The following is an 18,291-nucleotide window of genomic DNA, read 5'->3' as shown; positions in this document are numbered from 1 at the left end:
ACCTCTGGGGTCCGGCTTTGTGACTGATAAAGAAAACTTGTCCAGCCGACGGTGAAAAATTATAATGAACTTTTTCTGACCTGATCTGGATGCAGACTCTGTTTATTTTATTAAACCTATGTGTGCTAAGCTGCTCTTTGCTAGTCTTATGTCTTTTATGAATTTTATGTACTTTTTATGTAAGTGATTTTTATAGTTTACCAAAAAGACTGAATAAAGTTTTTATGATGATGACAGTTTTTCTGGATTCGGATGGGATCCATCTGAATGTCTTACGAAGCATGTGGAGGGTGTTGAAGCAGGTCGAGGATACAGCGTTGATCTGGTGCTTCATTGTGAACTTTGAAAAGTTTTAAACCTACGCTTCGGTATTACAAAATGTAGCCCTAAAGTAGGCTAACAGTCAGAAATATAATTAGCAAAAGGTCAGCATAGCTCTGATCCATTGTGTATGTGGTTTACAGAAAGGGACTAAAGTCACAGGCAAAGGTCTTTAAAGAAGCCAGTACACCACATCTGTTATTGATAGGCATTCTATGCTACTCTTGGACTCACACTGGCACAAGGCACCCAAACAGCAGTACAGACACATCTTCTTATCAAGTCTGAGGCATTAGGACATTTCTATGAATGACAAACTATCTATAAAGAACAGGTGTATGTACAGAGAATGTGCAACATTTTCGAAAAGGAGTAACACAATACAGTACTATTCAGTTTGTGGCAATTCTACTCGGCTTATTGTCACAAGGCAAAGGAACCCCAGCACAGGACTTATGTTGAATAGGGCCAGCCCAGAGAAAGGCTACCAAACAGTTTAAATATCCTTATATTTAATTTGCCGAACGGAACCAGTTGTTGGTTCCTTAGGTATAGTTGCATTTCGGAAATATTGATTATGCTGCTAATTTATTTCCATAGTTGTATTCTTATAATCTAAATAAACGATTTTGAAGAACTTCATATTTTCAACAAGAATATTCCAGACAAAAGGAGTGATGCAATTAAGACGTTAAAAAATGCGAAACATGTTTGAAAGAACAGTAGATTTTGAGAAGGAATGGACAGTGTAGGAAAGTACTAATAAATGCAAAGAAGAGACAAAAACACATAGGTATGGTATATGTTTGTATTGAATAGCTTTAACTATTTGTTTTTTTTTTTACAAAAGATAACATTATTTACTTTACAAATAACTTTGTACAAAACACATTTGATCCTTTCATCCAAACATTCTTTTCCATGTTCCACCTTCTTCAATGCCTTTACTGCAAACAAATCCTTTATCCATTGTCTTCAACTTCTGTTTGTTTTGGTTCTTTGATGTGTACAAAAAGAATATTTGAGTCTGATTCTTCACTGAGATTTTGTATATTATAAATGTTTCCTAAATGAAAAAATAAAGGATTATTTGGCAAGAAATGGTCACTTACAGTTCATTCATTGTAGAGAGCTTCTACAACCAATGCTTTCATAAACAGATCAATGAGAATAAAGAAACATATGTAAGCATTACCCTGCTTATGTGACACTTCTCAGTATTATTTTATATGGGTTCACACAAGTGAATATTTTCAAAAACCATGTTCAAAATATCGCCACCTACAAGTGTATCAGTACAATGATAACTGCAAAAGTGGTCCAACAGTGCTTTTTCCTGGCTTTCCATTGTCCGAATTTCTACCCTGGACTTAAAATCAATCCATGTTTCTCTGTTACTCCACTTTTCACGCATAACTGGACTTCCTCAGAGGCTTACTGAGAATAGTATGATTAGTGGAATTTTAGTCCCACACCACTCTATCAGTTTATGGTAGGTCTGAACAATGCCCGAATTGCATGGGATGAGGTGCTTCCTCAAAAGTAAATTTTTTTTCTGCTTTTGCTGGTGAAGGAACTAACACCACCACACCTCCTGAAATCCCTGTACATAAGATGGTGAGTTACATACCAACAATTAATTTTTTTAAACATATTTTATTATCATTTTGTGGAAATACAGGCATCTTACGGCAGGGCTTTTACTATCCAATAACATCCATGTATAAAACATCTATTCACCTGTTAGGAAAATACTACAGAGCTGGACAAAATTTTCTGCAATAACATTGCAAAGCGCAAACGCCAGCCCGACCTCAGGACTATATTCGCGCACAACCGCTGCTCAACCTTCACAACAGGCAGCTCCCTCCCACGTCCCCAACTCGCAGTTTGGACATGCCCTGTCATAAATTGCCCTCGACAGGGAAAATCAACTCTCAATCCCGACTCAAGCAGCGTATCAGTATAACTTAGGTGGACAGAGTGGCTGTGCATTAAATTCCAGTCCCTCTAGCTAGGCAAGACCCACATATAGTGAGGATGCTAGTCCTCTATTGTCTAGGACATTCCAGACCGTCTTCCAGATGAGGAGTATCAGGATTTTGCAGGGGTTCCTCTCATAACTCACCCATCTTTCTAGGTCTCTTTTCCAAACGTCAACTCATGGGCCCCTCGGAGTCTTCCAGTTGCGTATAATGTCTTTTCGCTAAAGTGAAGGGCAGATCTTGCAACCCATGCATCGTCCTATTATTAGAAGTGTGTGGATACCAATGTTTAGGACAATGTCCTGGCACGTATGGGACTTCTCCCACCAGACAGAATTCTAGTGTTAGCTCCAGGCATGTCCAGAACATTTGGTAAAGCTCAGCCCTCATCTCACCACACATCTGGCATTTCACTCCCTCCAATGCAAAATGTCTTGCAATTCTTCCAGGCGTAAGATATGCCTTATGTAGCACCAAAATGATTATGTTTAAACCTGGAATTCCAAGAAACCTTAGTTGTGCATTGCAGGATTGCTCCCCAGTCATTCTCCGGTATGGGAATCCCCAGGTCCTCCTCCCTCAATCCTCTGAGGGACACCAGGGTGAGGATCACATCTCACAGATCGTTTTATAAGGACACGTTAACAGCCTTAAAGGTCCCTGACGAAGTAACTAAATACTGGCAGCTTTTGGAACGAGGAGGCTCTGGTGCTTCCCCTCTCCAGTGTTTGCGAATGGTCACTGTCACAGCACAGTGGAGGAGAAAATGGCCCTGCGGTATATCATACCGAGATTGAAACTCTTCGGATGGGAGGAATACTCCATCCTCAAATAGGGATTAGAGTGTTGATGCGCCCACATCTACTCAATCTGTCAACATTCACCAGTCCCGTACATGTGGTAACTCCTCAAGAAATTTCAAGGGAATATATGGGGAGTAAGGCAGTTGCACCCACCCCCTATATAGACCAAGAGCACAGCGAAGGCACATAACCTGAAGTTCAATGGGGTCGGTCCGCACTACACAGGGAAGCTGTAAGAGCACCTTCACCAAACAGGAAAGGTCAGGCACAGAGGGACTCATTGTCTTCTCAGGGGCAAGACCCTCAGTGATTTACTGTATGAGCCATTGCAATTGCGCTGCTAAGCAGTACGCTTCGAAGTTGGGAGCACCCAAAACTCCCTCCTCCCTGGGAAGCTGCATTTTGGACAACATCACTCTCCTGCGTCCCGTGCCTCGGAGGAAGCCCGTGATAAGTGTGTCAATCTCCCAGAATAGTGCTTGAGGAACCCAGACCGGCAACACTACAAAGATAAACAGGTAGGGTAGGGTTATCATCTTTAATAAAAACCACTTGGCCTGGCATTGATAGGGGAAGCATTTTCCAGAAATCAATACTGGCGGGGAGTGCCCGGACCTGCCCCACATTACCCTTTAGTAAATCCACCAGGATTGTGGTAAATCTGAACTCCAAGATAGGGCAAGCATCTGGATTCTCACTAAGGGCACCTATTTCTGCAGTCCGATCTCGAAGCATGGTCATGGGAAAGGCCCAAGATTTCGGCCACCTACACGTAGTTCGGAGAGAGAGCCAAAGGGCTCCAGCAATTCCTGAAGGCCCTCTAGGGCGTTCTTCGCATCTCGGAAGAAAAAGCATGCGATCATCTGCGTACAAAGCAATATGATGCACCTGGGTGCCGATCCGGATACCTCTGGAAGCATTTCCTGCCCTGGCATGACAAGCCAACGGCTCCATAGCCAGGGCAAAAAGCAGCGAGGACAGGGGACAACCCTGCCTAGTGCCTTGCTCTACTGTATAGCTCTCTGATATAATTCAACCCGTCTTCAGTCTAGATGAGGAATCCAAATACAGTAATCTTGTCAAATTCACAAAGCCCTGTCCTAGGCCGAAACTAGTCATCACCTCATAGAGGTAGTGCCACTACACACTGTAGAAAGCTTTTTCGATGTCCACCATAAAAATCACTGCTTAGGTCTTATCGTAGGAGTCTGCCTCCAGTAGGGTGAGAAGTCTGCGGATATTGAGTGCTGTGTTCCATGTCGGAATAAATCCTGCTTGATCAGCATGTATCGGAGTAGAGATGTGAGGCAGCAGGTGGGTAGCCAGGATCCTATTGAGTATTGTATAATCTACGTTTAGCCAAGATAACGGGCTATTAGCCTTCCTGTCGCACGCCAATTTCCCGGGTGTCCGTAGTGGCATGATAGGAGCTTCCCGAGTAGAAGAAGGGAGCAACCTTACAGTCTTGGTGGACTTGCAAAAGTTTATCAACCTGAGGAAAAGAATATCTATATAGGTAAGAGTAAAATTCAACTGGTAATCCATCTGTGCCTGATGTTTTAATCCGAGGATTGAAGTTTATAGCAACTCAGACCTCTGGAAGAGTGATGTCTCCTCTCAAGTCTTCAGCCTCTTTGGGGGACACAGTAGGAAATCACAAGGGGGCTAGGAAGGTTGTAATGGCTCCTAGAGAGGTCCCGGCCACACTATAACACAGAGCTGAATAGTAATCATAAAACTCCTGGATAATGTCATCTTGTCTATAGTTTATAGCCATTAGCTGCGGTAAGCTCCACTATGATCGAGCCTCGTTTAGCCAGGCTAGCAGTGATCCTGTGTAGTCTCCCACAATGCGCTTGTATCGTATGCTGCTTATAAAAAAAGTATCCTAACCGCTCCACTTGTTCCGCAACCTGTTCTCTGGCCGCAAGGGTTTCAGGTTGTAAATGAGGGTGCTTTTGGCAATGCTGTTCAAGGATTCTCAGCTCCTCTCTAGTACATACCAACAATCGCCATGAATAACCCTGCATATACCATCACAGAACCAAATAGAGGCCCCACCGTAGACAAAACTCCTCAAATTGTTTTAATGAGGAGTGAGACAGATTGCCAGTGGCTATATGCCGTAACCAGTTTTTTTTTGTGTGAAATGGGGATGGCGGCGACTCCTCTTGAAAAATAGTATGTGGGTTGTATGTTACTACAACAAATACATACACTGTGGGTCCCTAGATCACACACACTACAATTACTACCAATATCAAGGCATGCCAGTCTGCGCCCCGGAGGCGACCAACGCCGGAACGGCTGCTCGAGACTTGCCGGTTATGTACCACAGATCTGAACTGTTAGCTATCGTAAAGTGCATGAACTGCCACCCCCATTTATTTCCGTTAGCCGATGCAAACAATCTTGTCTGCAAGTTCTGTGGATGGTTAGCCTCTCCTAGTGCAAAGGGCATGGAGGCTCAACAGATATCTAAAAACGGTGCTCACCGGTATAGGACCTTAGAGGAAGGGAGCCCTCTGAAGGCTATCCTAATAAACATAAGGTCATTAAGGAAACATGAGCTTCAGCTCTTCGATCTTTTAACTGACTTAAAGCCTGACATTATGTTTATAACGGAAACCTGGCTTAATGATGCCTCCAACCCCACTATTATCAATGCAATTACCCCGGGATATTGGATCCTTAGAAAGGACATATCAGGAGACAGGGGTGGGGGAGTGGCCATTATTTATAAAAACCTTTATTCATGTTCACTACTTCTTACCGCGGAGACAGAGGGAGCGGAGGGGCTCTGCTTCTTTCTAACTGTGTCAGCACTCCAATCTACTGCTGGGGTGGTAATCTACCATCCACCGGGCACGGCCGGAAAATTCTTAGAATCAATTGGTCATGCTATAGCCCCTATTGCGACCAAATACAAGCATTGCCTGGTACTCTGAGATTTCAATATCCATATGGATCAAGTAAAGGAACCATAGCCCTCCGGGCTGTGTGAATCAATGGGTATTTTTAACATGGCTCATGAAAAAGGCCATATCTTGGACCAGGTTTTCTCATCGATCAGTATAGAAATGGAAGTGCCTCTTCCCATGATATTGCCGGATAATTTCCTGCTTTCGTTCAGAGTCCCTAAAGAATCCAGTAGTCCTCTATCACACTGTAGACCCCGCCCGAATAGTTTTAGGCCTTTTAAAAATTTCACAGTTGAGGCACTGGACAACGCAGTAAGGCTGTATTCCATTCCTTTCATTTAAAAAAAAAATCTTTTTATTGTAGAAATAAAAACAGGGGAAAAAACAATAACAGGTGGTTTACATCGCATAATGAAGGATTAATAATATACATTCAGGGGATAAAGACGGAGAATCATCAATAATGTACAATCACGCGTTACATCTGGCATGTGGCCGTGCTACAATCAGGATAGTCAAGCAGCCGCCTACCACCAACCCCACCTCCCCAGGAAAACAGGATAAACATTGAGTAACGGCCCAGAGTAGGAGGGAGGGGGAAGGGTGCCGCGACAATAAGGTTACGATGTTACATCCACATACCGAACACAGTAATAAATTACGTAGCAATCGACTGACTCACGCAAATGATATCCCCACCAGAGCCCGTCTACCCCTTAATATAACTCAGCTACTCAATGAGACCACCTATATCAGGATTGTGAAGGATTTCAAACATAAAAACTACAAAGACGAACAAAACACCCCTCCCTCCACCCTGCACCCCAGCATATGGCTTGCGCCCTATCCCCAACTAGCTGTGTGCCTGTCACCCCATCTAACTAGGTATTAAATGTAGTAAAACTTGCAGGAGAACATCTCAATATGGGCCCCCGGTCCCCCCCTTCCCCCCGCCAGAGCCAAGAATCCCCATAAGAAACACACAACACCATTAAGAGGCAAAGTTCAAATGAAACAGGGGAAACAGCAGCTACCACCCTACCTCCCGTAAACACAATGGTAACGAATCCCACTTCAGAAAACCCATGGTGCCAAACCCCAACAATCAGTCTCATCCTTGACCCTTCCGATCAGGCGTACGGGCCCCCTCCAGGAAGAGTTTCGCCTCCGCAGGATATTCGAAATGTGGAAACAGTTCAGTAAAGTTCCGTACGAGGCGAAGCAAAGTTGCAAAGACTCTGGGAACCCTGTCGGCATCAACGATGACCCTCCTCGACATAAGCTCCCAACATCGTTGTCTATGCAAGGATAATGAAAGGGTCGAAGAGGGATTACACACTGAATCGTTCCATAGATAGTTCCCATCAAGAGTGTCCGGAAGGGGATCAACAATTATACCATAATTAGTAGACGATATTGGTGGGTTTGGCAGTTCGTCGAGCACATCGAGTACACGATTGTCAGCCATCACATTGCCATGAAGCTCCGACCCCTCTCGTGGCACAGGGCCCACTGCAGTTACAGGGACCGCCGTGGGTTGTATAAGCAGATCAGGATATTGAGACAGCGCTGGGTCCCGTCCCTCTTGTCCGAGTCCGTGTGCAGCCGCAGTCATTTTCCGGACCATGGACTGCACATGGGAGTGTAGTGCCCCGATGGCTGCCAATATAGATCGTATCGACGGTTCATACTCAGTCCGTCCCGCCAAATCATGTTCGCGTCCCCCCGAGGCCCGACCCACCCCGGGGGAATCTACAACTTTTGGGATGGACTGTCGCAGAGGGAGACCGAGGACGTACCAAGGTTGCGATCCACAAGCGTAGATCCCAACCAGGCAAACACTGGCGGAGGCAAACCGGGTCTCCGGGACAGGGACCCACACCCACAGCGCACTGTCGTGCCTCGTTAACCCTCCATCGATGGTAGGCCAGAGCAGCAACCGCCGTCAAAATCGGGCTCAAGAATTTTTGCCACGTCCAGGGACCGGACCCTGATGTTCACCCACAGCCGATGTTGTTCAACTGGAACCCGGCTGGGCCAGTACTCGAGTCCCCGGCTCACGAGCTGGCGTAGGCCCCAAACAAAAACTCGACGTAACTTTGTCCACAAAGCTGATAAAAATACCGGGATCACACCAAAGTACAGCGTAATGGTTTTTCAGGATATGTAGCAGGATTATCCAGCGGGGGACGGAGGTCGGCGGAGCCGGGAGCCTAAGCGGCTATCTTGGTTGCAAGCTTAGCTCCTCCTCCATCCCATTCCTTTTAATGGAAGCTTGGAGAGATGTTCTCTCTTTGGAGAACTGGCTTCAGCTCTGCTCGGCAGAGCTGGCCCCTTGGACAACTCGGGCAGCTAATGGCAGCAGGGCCTCAGATCCATGGTTAACGGAGGTGAAAGTGCATGTTACCTGGAGTGAATTTGGAGGAAGAATTTTTATTCATCTGACAAAGCCATCTATAAACAGGTTTTGAAAGCCCACTACTCCAATGTCCGTGAAGAAAAGAAACGGTTCCTTACCACCAAAGTGGAACAGGCGGGAAAGAAGAGCAAGGATCTGTTTAAAATCGTTAAAGATTTTACATCTCCGAATGCTATGAACAGCCCCTTTATCCTGACCAGCGACTGGACCAACAGTTTAGCACAGTATTTCTTTGACAAGATAAAAGACATCCAAGATTCCTTTAAGGACCTGCCCCGAACAGAGGGACCAAATACAGTTGCCCCCCTCAGAGTAAACTCTACACCAGGAGTGTCTCTCTTACAATTCCCACATATCCCACTTGATAAATCTCTTGAGATAATGAATGCCCAAAAATCTGGCTACCCTATGGACCCCTATCCAGCGTGAGTACTGGCGTCAATTGTGGAAGTGATTAACCCAGCAGTGAATCGAGTGCTGAAGTCCTCTTTGTCTGAGGGAACAATGCCAGAGAGTTGGAAACAAGCTAGAATGCTCCCTCTATTTAAAAAACCCTACAGCTGACCCCCTGTAACTACAGGCCTATTTCACTGCTGCCTTTCTTTTACAAAGTTTTGGAGAAATATGTAAACACAATTACCACTGAGTTTGAGGAGGTTAATAACATGTTACATCCGAGTCAGTCTGGGTTCAGAGCTAACTAAGTACTGAGACAGCCCTACTCAAAGTTTCTGAAAATATCAAAACCACCTTGGATAGTGGGGGCAACGCAGTACTTGTTCTATTAGATCTGCCGGAGGCCTTTGATACTGTGCCCTATGACCAACTCCTGTAAAGACTCCAGGACTGCGGTATTGAAGGCACGGTTCTCAAATGGTATACTTCCTTCTTAAGTGGCCGCCATCAAACGGTATGGTCCCTCCCTTTCTCATCCCGTATCACTCCCATGAAAGTGGGAGTTCCCCAAAGCTCTGTGCTAGGTCCGGCCCTGTTCAATATGTAGGTGGCCCCCCTTGCACTTTTAGCGGAGCAATATGGAACTAAAATTGTCTCTTACGCCAACGACACGCAACTTCTGTTTACCAGCAAGAAGGGCAGCATGTTTAGAGGTAGCGCGATAAACATCTGTTTAACGGAGGGCTTCTCCTGGCTCCCTGGGAGCCAATAAAAGTGCAACACCGAAAAGTCAGATTTTTTTTTTAGGATCAGACTTGAGCGAAGAGTGGCGCCATTGGTGGCAACAGGACATGTCTCCCCCTAAGTGTTCCGTTACCACAGTAAAAAATTTCGGGGTGAAGCTGGACTCAGACAAGTCCATGAAGACCCAAATTCAAACTTCAGCTGGCACCTGCTTTGGGCTTTTAAAAATGCTGATGAACTTCCTCCTCCTGCTTCCTTTCTCCCTTGAGAAAGACGGTAGTTCGGGCCCTTATTGCATCAAGACTGGTCTATGCAAATGTCCTTTATTTAGGCCTACGGGAATATCTTCTGAGCTGCCTACAGGTGATCCAGAATGCGGCGGCCAGAGCTATTCTGATGATTGGACCCAGGGATCATATGACCCCCCCACCTAAAATCTCTCAATTGGCTTCCGGTGCGCAAGAGGGTCCAGTTTAAGGCTCTTTCTCTGGCCTTTAAGGCTCTTACTCTGGCCTTTAAGGCCTTAAACAACTCAGGGGCCCACTACTTTAGGAAAAGGATACAACAACGGACATTGAGGTCCTCAATGTAATACTTGATGCCCATTCCTAGGTTCTCCCGTTCTCGCATGGGCGGCCGTTCTTTTCAAGAGTTAGCACCCCGCTTGTTGAACGGTCTCCCTATTTCTCTTAGACAGATGACTGACTTAGGCGTGTTCAGGAGGAATTAAAGACTTGGTTCTTTCAACAGTAGTACTAGCCTGTAGCTGTGTGTTTGTTTCTGCCTGTTTTCAGCTGCTGTTAGCGCCGGGACACTCCATGGAGTTGATATATGGATAGATGTGGCCTGATTACTGTGTTAAGTTAGCATGAGCTTTTTATGTGTTTAAACACCATTTTTCCTTTCTGCTGCTTTTGCACACGACACCCATCTGCTGCTTTACCTTTGCGCCTAGTAGAATGTTTTCGGTTCATACGAGAATAATATGTTGTTACACTGATATCAGCCTTGCTTGGAGAGCTGTGTCTGAACATTGAGTGCTAAAACCTTCAAGTATATCTCAACACAGTAGTTGTTATGAGCACTGATCTTCGCATTGATCTTCGCACGTCCCTAGACATAACATACATGCAGCTGCAGCCAAGTTCTGGCTTTAGGCGCGTTTTATATTGCCTTGCACAAGAGCATACAAACACACTTGATGGTGCTTCGCATGCAGAGAGCTGGTCGCTGATGATGTGATCCCTAACCACTAGGATCTTGAGGTATGAGGCCGCTCTGCTAAAACCCACAAGAGACCTTCTTAGATATAATATAATATACTAGTTAGGGAGGGTGAGAATTCGGTTTTGTTAAACCCTATTTATTTGCACCGTTTGTGTTCTATGGACTAGTGACTATGCTGATTACCTTGTTTCTTATAATATGTTTGCTTGTATTAGCTAAGATACTGCGCTTGAGAGCACTGCATTAGTGAATAAACATTTCAAATATGCACGTTTCCTCTTTTACTCCTCGTTCTGGAATGAAATGATTGTATAACGAAAGAGTGTTTATGTGTTCCACGTAACCTGAGGTGTACTAAGTTCATGTTCTGGTTTGTCTAAGCATTGGGAGTTTATGATGACCAATGAGACACTGATTGCTAGTCTGGTAGGGGATTTTTGGGTGCTAAGGTGAGTTTTGGGACATCCTAATCCAATGAGGTTCCAAGCCTCTATGCACAGTTCGGTCTGAGCACGGAATCCCTGCGACAGAGTAGCCGCGCGGTTTACAAATACCCAATTACAATCAAGGTAAGATTTTAATTAATGTTATCACTACCTTGAACACATGTACATTGATCTTACCCTTACCCTGCATCGAACAGAGATTTAATTTTACAGTTTCATTTCATTTCCTATTTTTAACTGTATTTAAACCCCATTCTTTCTGCCTTTTAAAAGTATTACTTTCATTGGTAATCTATTTAAAAAAGTACCATAACTAAATTATAAATGTGTGTAATAAATGTATAATTAACATTTAATAACGGGCTTATCTGTAACCTACAAATATAAATGATTAAACAGTCCTAGCTTAACCAATTGGTCTTGCATTAATGTAGCTGTGAGCCTTTAAGCTACCCTCCAAGTATTTTTCATTAATTAGCAGTTGATTAAATTTGAAAACTATTACTATCATTTAAATATATAACATCATTTTATAATTAATGGCTTATTGCCATTGTCGCTGAGTTATTTGATGCCAGGAGTGCCCGGGACCCTTTTCTAGCCGGCACGGATCACAGCTCACACCACTGCCCTTACCGCCACTGCTGCCGGGGCAAGAACTACACTCTCCGGCAGCACTCGCAGCGGGCACGCCACCAGCGCGGGGTGAAAACGCCAGGAGGCGCTTAAAAGTAGAGCAGGGCTCCGGTGGAGTGGGAGCCCTGCTTGTTTGCTTATTGCCATTGTCACTGGGTTATTTGACGCCAGGAGTGCCTGGGACCCTTTTCTAGCCACCGCGGATCACCGCTCACACCACTTCCCTTACCGCCACTGCCGGGGCTGGAACTACACTGCCCAGCAGTACTTGCGGCGTGCACGCCACCAACGCGGGGTGAAAGCGTCAGGAGGCGCTTAAAAGGAGTGCAGGGCTCAGGTGGAGCGGGAGCCCTGCTTGTTTGCTTATTGCCATTGTCGCTGGGTTATTTGACGCCAGGAGTGCCCGGGACCCTTTTCTAGCCATCGCGGATCACAGCTCACACCACTGCCCCTACCGCCACTGCCGCTGCTGGAACTACACTGCCCGGCAGCACTCGCGGCGCGCACACCACCAGTGTGGGGTGAAAGCGCCAAGAGGCGCTTGAAAGGAGTGCAGGGCTCCCGTGTTGCGGGCAGCGCAGGGAGAAGCCGGGGACAAGAGCAGGGCTGTCTTAGGCCGTCAGAGGCCGAAGGAGGCCGGGCTGGGCCACCCCCCTTGGTTCCTCGCTAAACAAGGAATAGGCGGTGAGATCCTCTGTTGTGAACTGTTGAAAGTCTTGCTATTGTGAACCCATTCCTTGGCCTATCCCTCTAGCTGACCCTCTCTGACTTTGACCCTGTTGGGACATGCCAAGAATCTTGTTGTGTCCTGACTTAAGACGCCGTGATTGTAGCAGTCCATATGTACCATATTCATGTGTATACTTAGAGTTGAATTGTCATTTCTTTGCCATACAGGCTGAGTAGACCAGATATTTATAGTGTGTTAACGGACATTTGAACTGGTCCAAGTGGGCTACTATTATTGTAAAAAGCTTAGGTGACACTTCTGCTGGGTCTGGTGGAAGAGGGCAAAAAAAAAACCAACAAAAAAAAACAGGTACTCTTGTCACGTTGTAACTGCCAAAACTTGCTTTTTGGGATATTTGGGGACACTAAGTACAATAGGAGAAACAACTAATCATGAGTAAACGGAAGGGTGCTGCCGGCACATTTGATGACTTCATAATAAGAGCCGAATCAGTACTATGCCACGAAATCGAACTGGCACAGAGAAGACTATCACTTGACCCTTCTAAACTTCCAACCTATAGGCAATCTGGTATACATCTGCCAGTTATTGCCTCACATTTGAATGAGGATAGTTGTACTCAAATCCCCCAACTTATTTTGAATAACCCTGTGATAGAACTAACACAAACTAAAGAGGGGTTATCAAACACAAGTGAACCGGTGACTGCCCGGATATCTACAAGACTACGAGCCCATAAAACAGAGGGAACGACAAAAGAAGGAACTAAGAACTTGCCAAGGGAAAAAAGAATTGGTGAAAAGAAAGGGAAATCTGGGGTAACAGTGAGAACATATAAAGGGGATACCTATGTGCAGGAATACGAGGAGGTTCTGTGTAGAACAATTGGGGTGCAAACCGATGTTGACTACTATTTAAATCAAGGTAAAGAGAATGAGGCGGTGGGAGGAGAAGAACAAACGGTGGTGGATATTTTTAAAAATGCCGTAAATTCAATACAGATCCAAATAAATGAATCCTTGGACATTAAAATGAAGGCTTTAGATAGCAAAATTGATCAGTTAAATTTCACCATAGATCAATTAGGTACTACGATCAGGGATGGAAATGGAATAATTGAAGAAGGGGCCAGATTACTGAGAGATCTGAGGACAACACAAAAGGAAACTAAGCAAGCCAGCGGTGACGAACAAACCCCGAAACAACCCAGATTTGAACTAGCAAATAGTGCTAGGACAGGGAGAAGATTAGAGGGATTGGGGGATAGTGAGTCACAGAGTAAGATTGTCGCCCGATCTGATAACAGAATAAATTACTTGGAAAAAGACAGCTCGAGGGCAGCAACGGACAGTCCAAAGGGGACTGATTTGATTCCCAATCCTGATGTCCTGAATCTACCTCCTGCTACATGCCCCTACGTCCTAGTATTAGCGGGTGTGCCAGTCCTGAGAAGAGATCAGAAGGAATCCTGGCACAACCTTAGGAACAAAGTTGTATACTGGCTCTCTAATTATAAAAAGTTCAACATCCACAAGACGAATGAAATCCTGATGGTGCGAAAGGTAGGGTGGGTGGGGGATTCATTAAAGGACATACAAGGAGATTGTGTTGTCATAAAGTTTAAGCACCCTCATACAGTTCGTAAGTTACTGAAAGCGCATGAGGAGATGTCAACTCAGAGTACTAGTATCTATGCCCAACCATTAGGTTATTTCTATAAACCTGTTGAAATAGGACCAAACCACAACCTTGTTAATCTCTTATTTCCCGAGACTTTTAACAGCTTCCAAGAATTAACATCCCTGGAGGCAGTCGATTGACTACAACCAATGAATGTAATGGCAAAAGAAACCCAGGAAGTAATTGTAGAGAATGAATTAGGGGGAGAAAGTAAGGTACTAATTAATAATTATTGTGAAGAAATGGCAGTAGGGGATGAGCAAGGTGATTATGAAATGGTATCTTCTACTCTAGTAGCAAGTGAAAATTGTGAGAGTACACAGGTTGGGGAGATAATAACACAGAAAATATGCCAAGAGATGGGCCGTGAGAGCCACAGGTTCTGAGTACACCGCAGAATTAAAAATGATATCATGGAACATAGCGGGTCTAGGTAGGAACGTTTGTGACCCCAAGTGGAGCGATTATATCGAAATGAGAGATATTTGTATCCTACAGGAGAATTGGGCAATAAAGACTCCACACAGGGTAGGGTACAAAACCTTTCATATAGCTGCAGTCCCATCTGTGAGAAGAAGGCCCTCTGGTGGCCTTGTAATATGGGTAAAAGTGACCCTTAATATCAGTGTCACACAACTATGTATCAACTCATTAGATATACTTGGAATTAAAATAGTAACTAAAGAGAGAATGGTCCTGCATTTATATAATATTTATAATAGACCTTGCCCAGCCAACAGGGAGTCAGCGATAATAGAACAAATGGATTCTATTTTAAATGTATTAGACACTAGCATAAGCATAGTAATAGGTGGTGATCTTAATTGTAACTATGAACCTATTACAGGGCTTGGAAATATCCTAGACGATGAAGATAGTGCTAATAAGATTCCTATAATGAACAATAGTAAGATGGTTCAGTGGACTGTCCTAGCAATCCAAATTATGAGAGTAATGGTTGGGCACGGTTTGAGAGCATGCAATGGACGTTTACCATCTGACGTCCCAAAGGCCCCAACATTTCTTAGAACCACGTCCCAGAGTAAAATTGATTATATAATCTTATCCCTTGATATTTGGCTGTATGCAGTAGATCTAAAGATTATGCCAAGAACAGAAAGCGACCATCGTCTGCTTGAGCTTCTTTTTCATAGTAGATTGTTGCATAGCTTAATTAAAAGTAAAAGTACAAATCATATTAGTCCTGATGATATTATAGTCAGTAACAATCGCCGCTCAGTCAAATGGGCGTACATACTGGATTATGATGAACTGTTGGCAAGTGTATATAATAATTTTGGCATATATGATACTGTAAAAATTGATAGAAACACATTCTTAGATCTACACAAGGGGTTTTATAAAACACTTATTCCGCTAGTAACAAAAATACCAAAAAAGACTGGCAGAGATGAAAATTCCCAGCTGTTAGGGAAATCCTGGTATAATAAGGAATGTCATACTGCTAAGGCCGAACTAGTTCACGCAATAAAAAATAATAACATGCTGATAGTTAAAGAGGTTAGGCTAAACTACTGGAGAACACAAGGGATGGCGAAAGCTTCATGGGACGAAGAGATTTGGTCCAATATGCTAACCACTGCCAAGAATAATGACCAAATGTTATTTTGGAGATTAGTGGCTGAAGGAAATAAAAAAGAAAAAGGATCCAGGGATGTTTTCCTTGATGAGACAACCTGGATTGACCATTTTACCAAGTTGTATGGAGCTCCCGAGAACGACAGGACTCTTTCAAAAGAGGAGTTATTGCTGAGACCAAGCGAAGATAAACTAGATTTTGATCTACAGGAAACTGTACTGGCTATTAACTTAGTTAAAAATGGGACGGTCCCTAATTAGACAAAATTCCGGGAGATTTATATAAACACGAAATTAGTGTCTGGGGCCCCTATATGAACTGCTTATGTAATGCCGTAGCTGCAGGTGCAGACTTTCCGGAGACATGGAGGGGACGGACATCATAAAAAAATTTAAAAAGTGCGACAGGAGCTATCCTGCGAACTATTGTCCAATTAGTTTAATTGATATCTTACAAAAGATTTATGCAAGGCATATTTTAAACCGTATAAACATCTGGATTGAGGAAAAAGCAGTACTCCTAAAGTTCCAAGCAGGGTTTAGAGCCAAAATAAGTAGTATAGATCAGGTCCTTAGGTTTTGCTGTTTGTGTTGGAAGTATGTAAAACATAAGAAAGGGCCATTTATATGTAGCCTTTGTAGACCTATGGGCTGCATTTGATTTAATCCCCCGAAACTTGTTATGGGAGACACTCAGCCACCAAGGGCTACCAGCCAACCTTTTAGAGCAGATTATGAAGTTGCACGAAAACAACTATGCAAAGGTTAGGTGGGGCCCGGAAGGCGAACTAACAAGACAAATCCCCATAAAGAGGGGGGTTCACCAAGGATGCGTGATGTCTCCCACACTGTTTTCATTGTTCGTCAACGATATTCCATCTTTTTTGGAGGGCTGTAACAATGATGCTCCAAAATTGGGGGGAGCAAGGGTACCAGCCCTCCTCTTCGCTGTTGATACCATACCCATATGGCAAACATCCAAGGGGCTTTATTGTCTACTAAATACATTCCAAACATATTGCAGTAAAAAAGGCCTTGAGATCAACACCAACAAAACAAAGTACATGGCTATAAACCCACATAAAACTTTTAAGGAAAACATGATTTTAAACGGCCAAAAATGTAAACATGTTGAGAACTTTAGCTATTTGGGTGTTTCCCTGGATTCCAACTTATCGTGGAAAACACAGATAGAAAAAAGCAAAATAATATTAACGCAAAACACGTTACCGATCATGAAAAGGCATGGAAATAGACTTAGTAAAGCACTTTCGCCGGCACTAGAGGTATTTAAGCTCAAAGCCCAATCAGCAGCATTATATGGAGCTGAATTATGGGGATCCATGTGCAAAAAAGTTTTTGAAGTTGGTGAAAATAAATTTTATAGAGTGTTACTAAGACTACCTATGCGAACACCCCTAATACCGCTTATTCTAGATCTGAATATGAAACGCACCGACTACCATGCGATTTTGAGACCACTGATGCTCTGGGTTAGACTTTGGTCGACTCCCGAGTTGTTAGATTATAAGGATGGTCTAAAAGAAATAATGGAACTGGATAATTGCAATAGCATCATATGGCTTACACACGTTAGAACTTGGTTAAACAAGATTAGTTTATCACACTTCTGGGAAGACCCGTCAATATTAACCCGAAACTCAAAAAATAAATTGTAATCATCGTTTTGGAAATTTATGGAACATAGTAGGTTAAATGAAAGAGTGAATGGATCGTTAACAAGCAAGTTCCTTATGGTTGAAGACCGTGCTTGTTATGAATGCTTCTTAGATGGAGTATATCCACCACTTGCTAAAACACTATATATGAAATATAGATACGGAATTTTGATGATAAATACAAGTGCAGCAAGGTGGTCAAATGACAGTAATGATTTATGCCCTTTACGCTCAGGCAAAGTTAAGGAAGATGATTCGCACATTCTGTTCTTTTGTTTGGCTTATGTGGCTCCAAGAAAAAGATGGATCAGACCACTCAGTTTAAACATAGCCGTAAAATCATATAAAAAGGCAGGAAGGATTTTAAAGACTGATACTAGTCAGGCCATCATCTTTGGTATTAGTAGGTTTTTGCTAGCCACAAACTTTATAAGAGCAAAAGCAGGCCTGAAATTTTAGAGAAGCTTTTTGTTTCGGATTTAAGAGCTGCACTATGTTAAAACATTGCTAATTGTATTTTTAATGAACATACAGTATTTATACATAAAATATCTTAATCATTATTAGCACCAGATTGTTTATAATAATCATGGATTCATCTCCGAATGTTATATGTTTTTATTTGTATAAAACGCTTTTTAGTAATTATAGAAGGTTTTTAACGTCATGATAAAAGCCCCGTCAATATTAACCTGAAACTCAAAAAAAATGTTAAAATCATCAATTTGGGCATATATGGAACAT

General features: G+C 43.5%; 1 protein-coding gene across 2 annotated transcripts in view; it reads right to left on the bottom strand.

Moving 5' to 3' along the window:
- Positions 1-1,113: 1,113 nt before the first annotated feature.
- CENPC (centromere protein C) overlaps positions 1,114-18,291 on the bottom strand; it is a 1,111,772-nt gene continuing 1,094,594 nt past the window's right edge. For both annotated transcript variants that reach the window (XM_086961919.1, XM_086961921.1), the window contains one exon: positions 1,114-1,387. In XM_086961919.1, coding sequence (XP_086818045.1) covers positions 1,284-1,387 — 104 coding nt within the window. In that variant the 3' untranslated portion in view covers positions 1,114-1,283. The remainder of the gene's footprint in view (positions 1,388-18,291) is intronic.

The sequence above is a fragment of the Lissotriton vulgaris genome, chromosome 3_1 (genome assembly GCF_964263255.1).
Source record: "Lissotriton vulgaris chromosome 3_1, aLisVul1.2, whole genome shotgun sequence".
NCBI classification, from domain to species: Eukaryota; Metazoa; Chordata; class Amphibia; order Caudata; family Salamandridae; genus Lissotriton; species Lissotriton vulgaris.
Note: the sequence above shows the minus strand (reverse complement) of the source record. Positions and strands in the feature narration are given on the sequence as shown.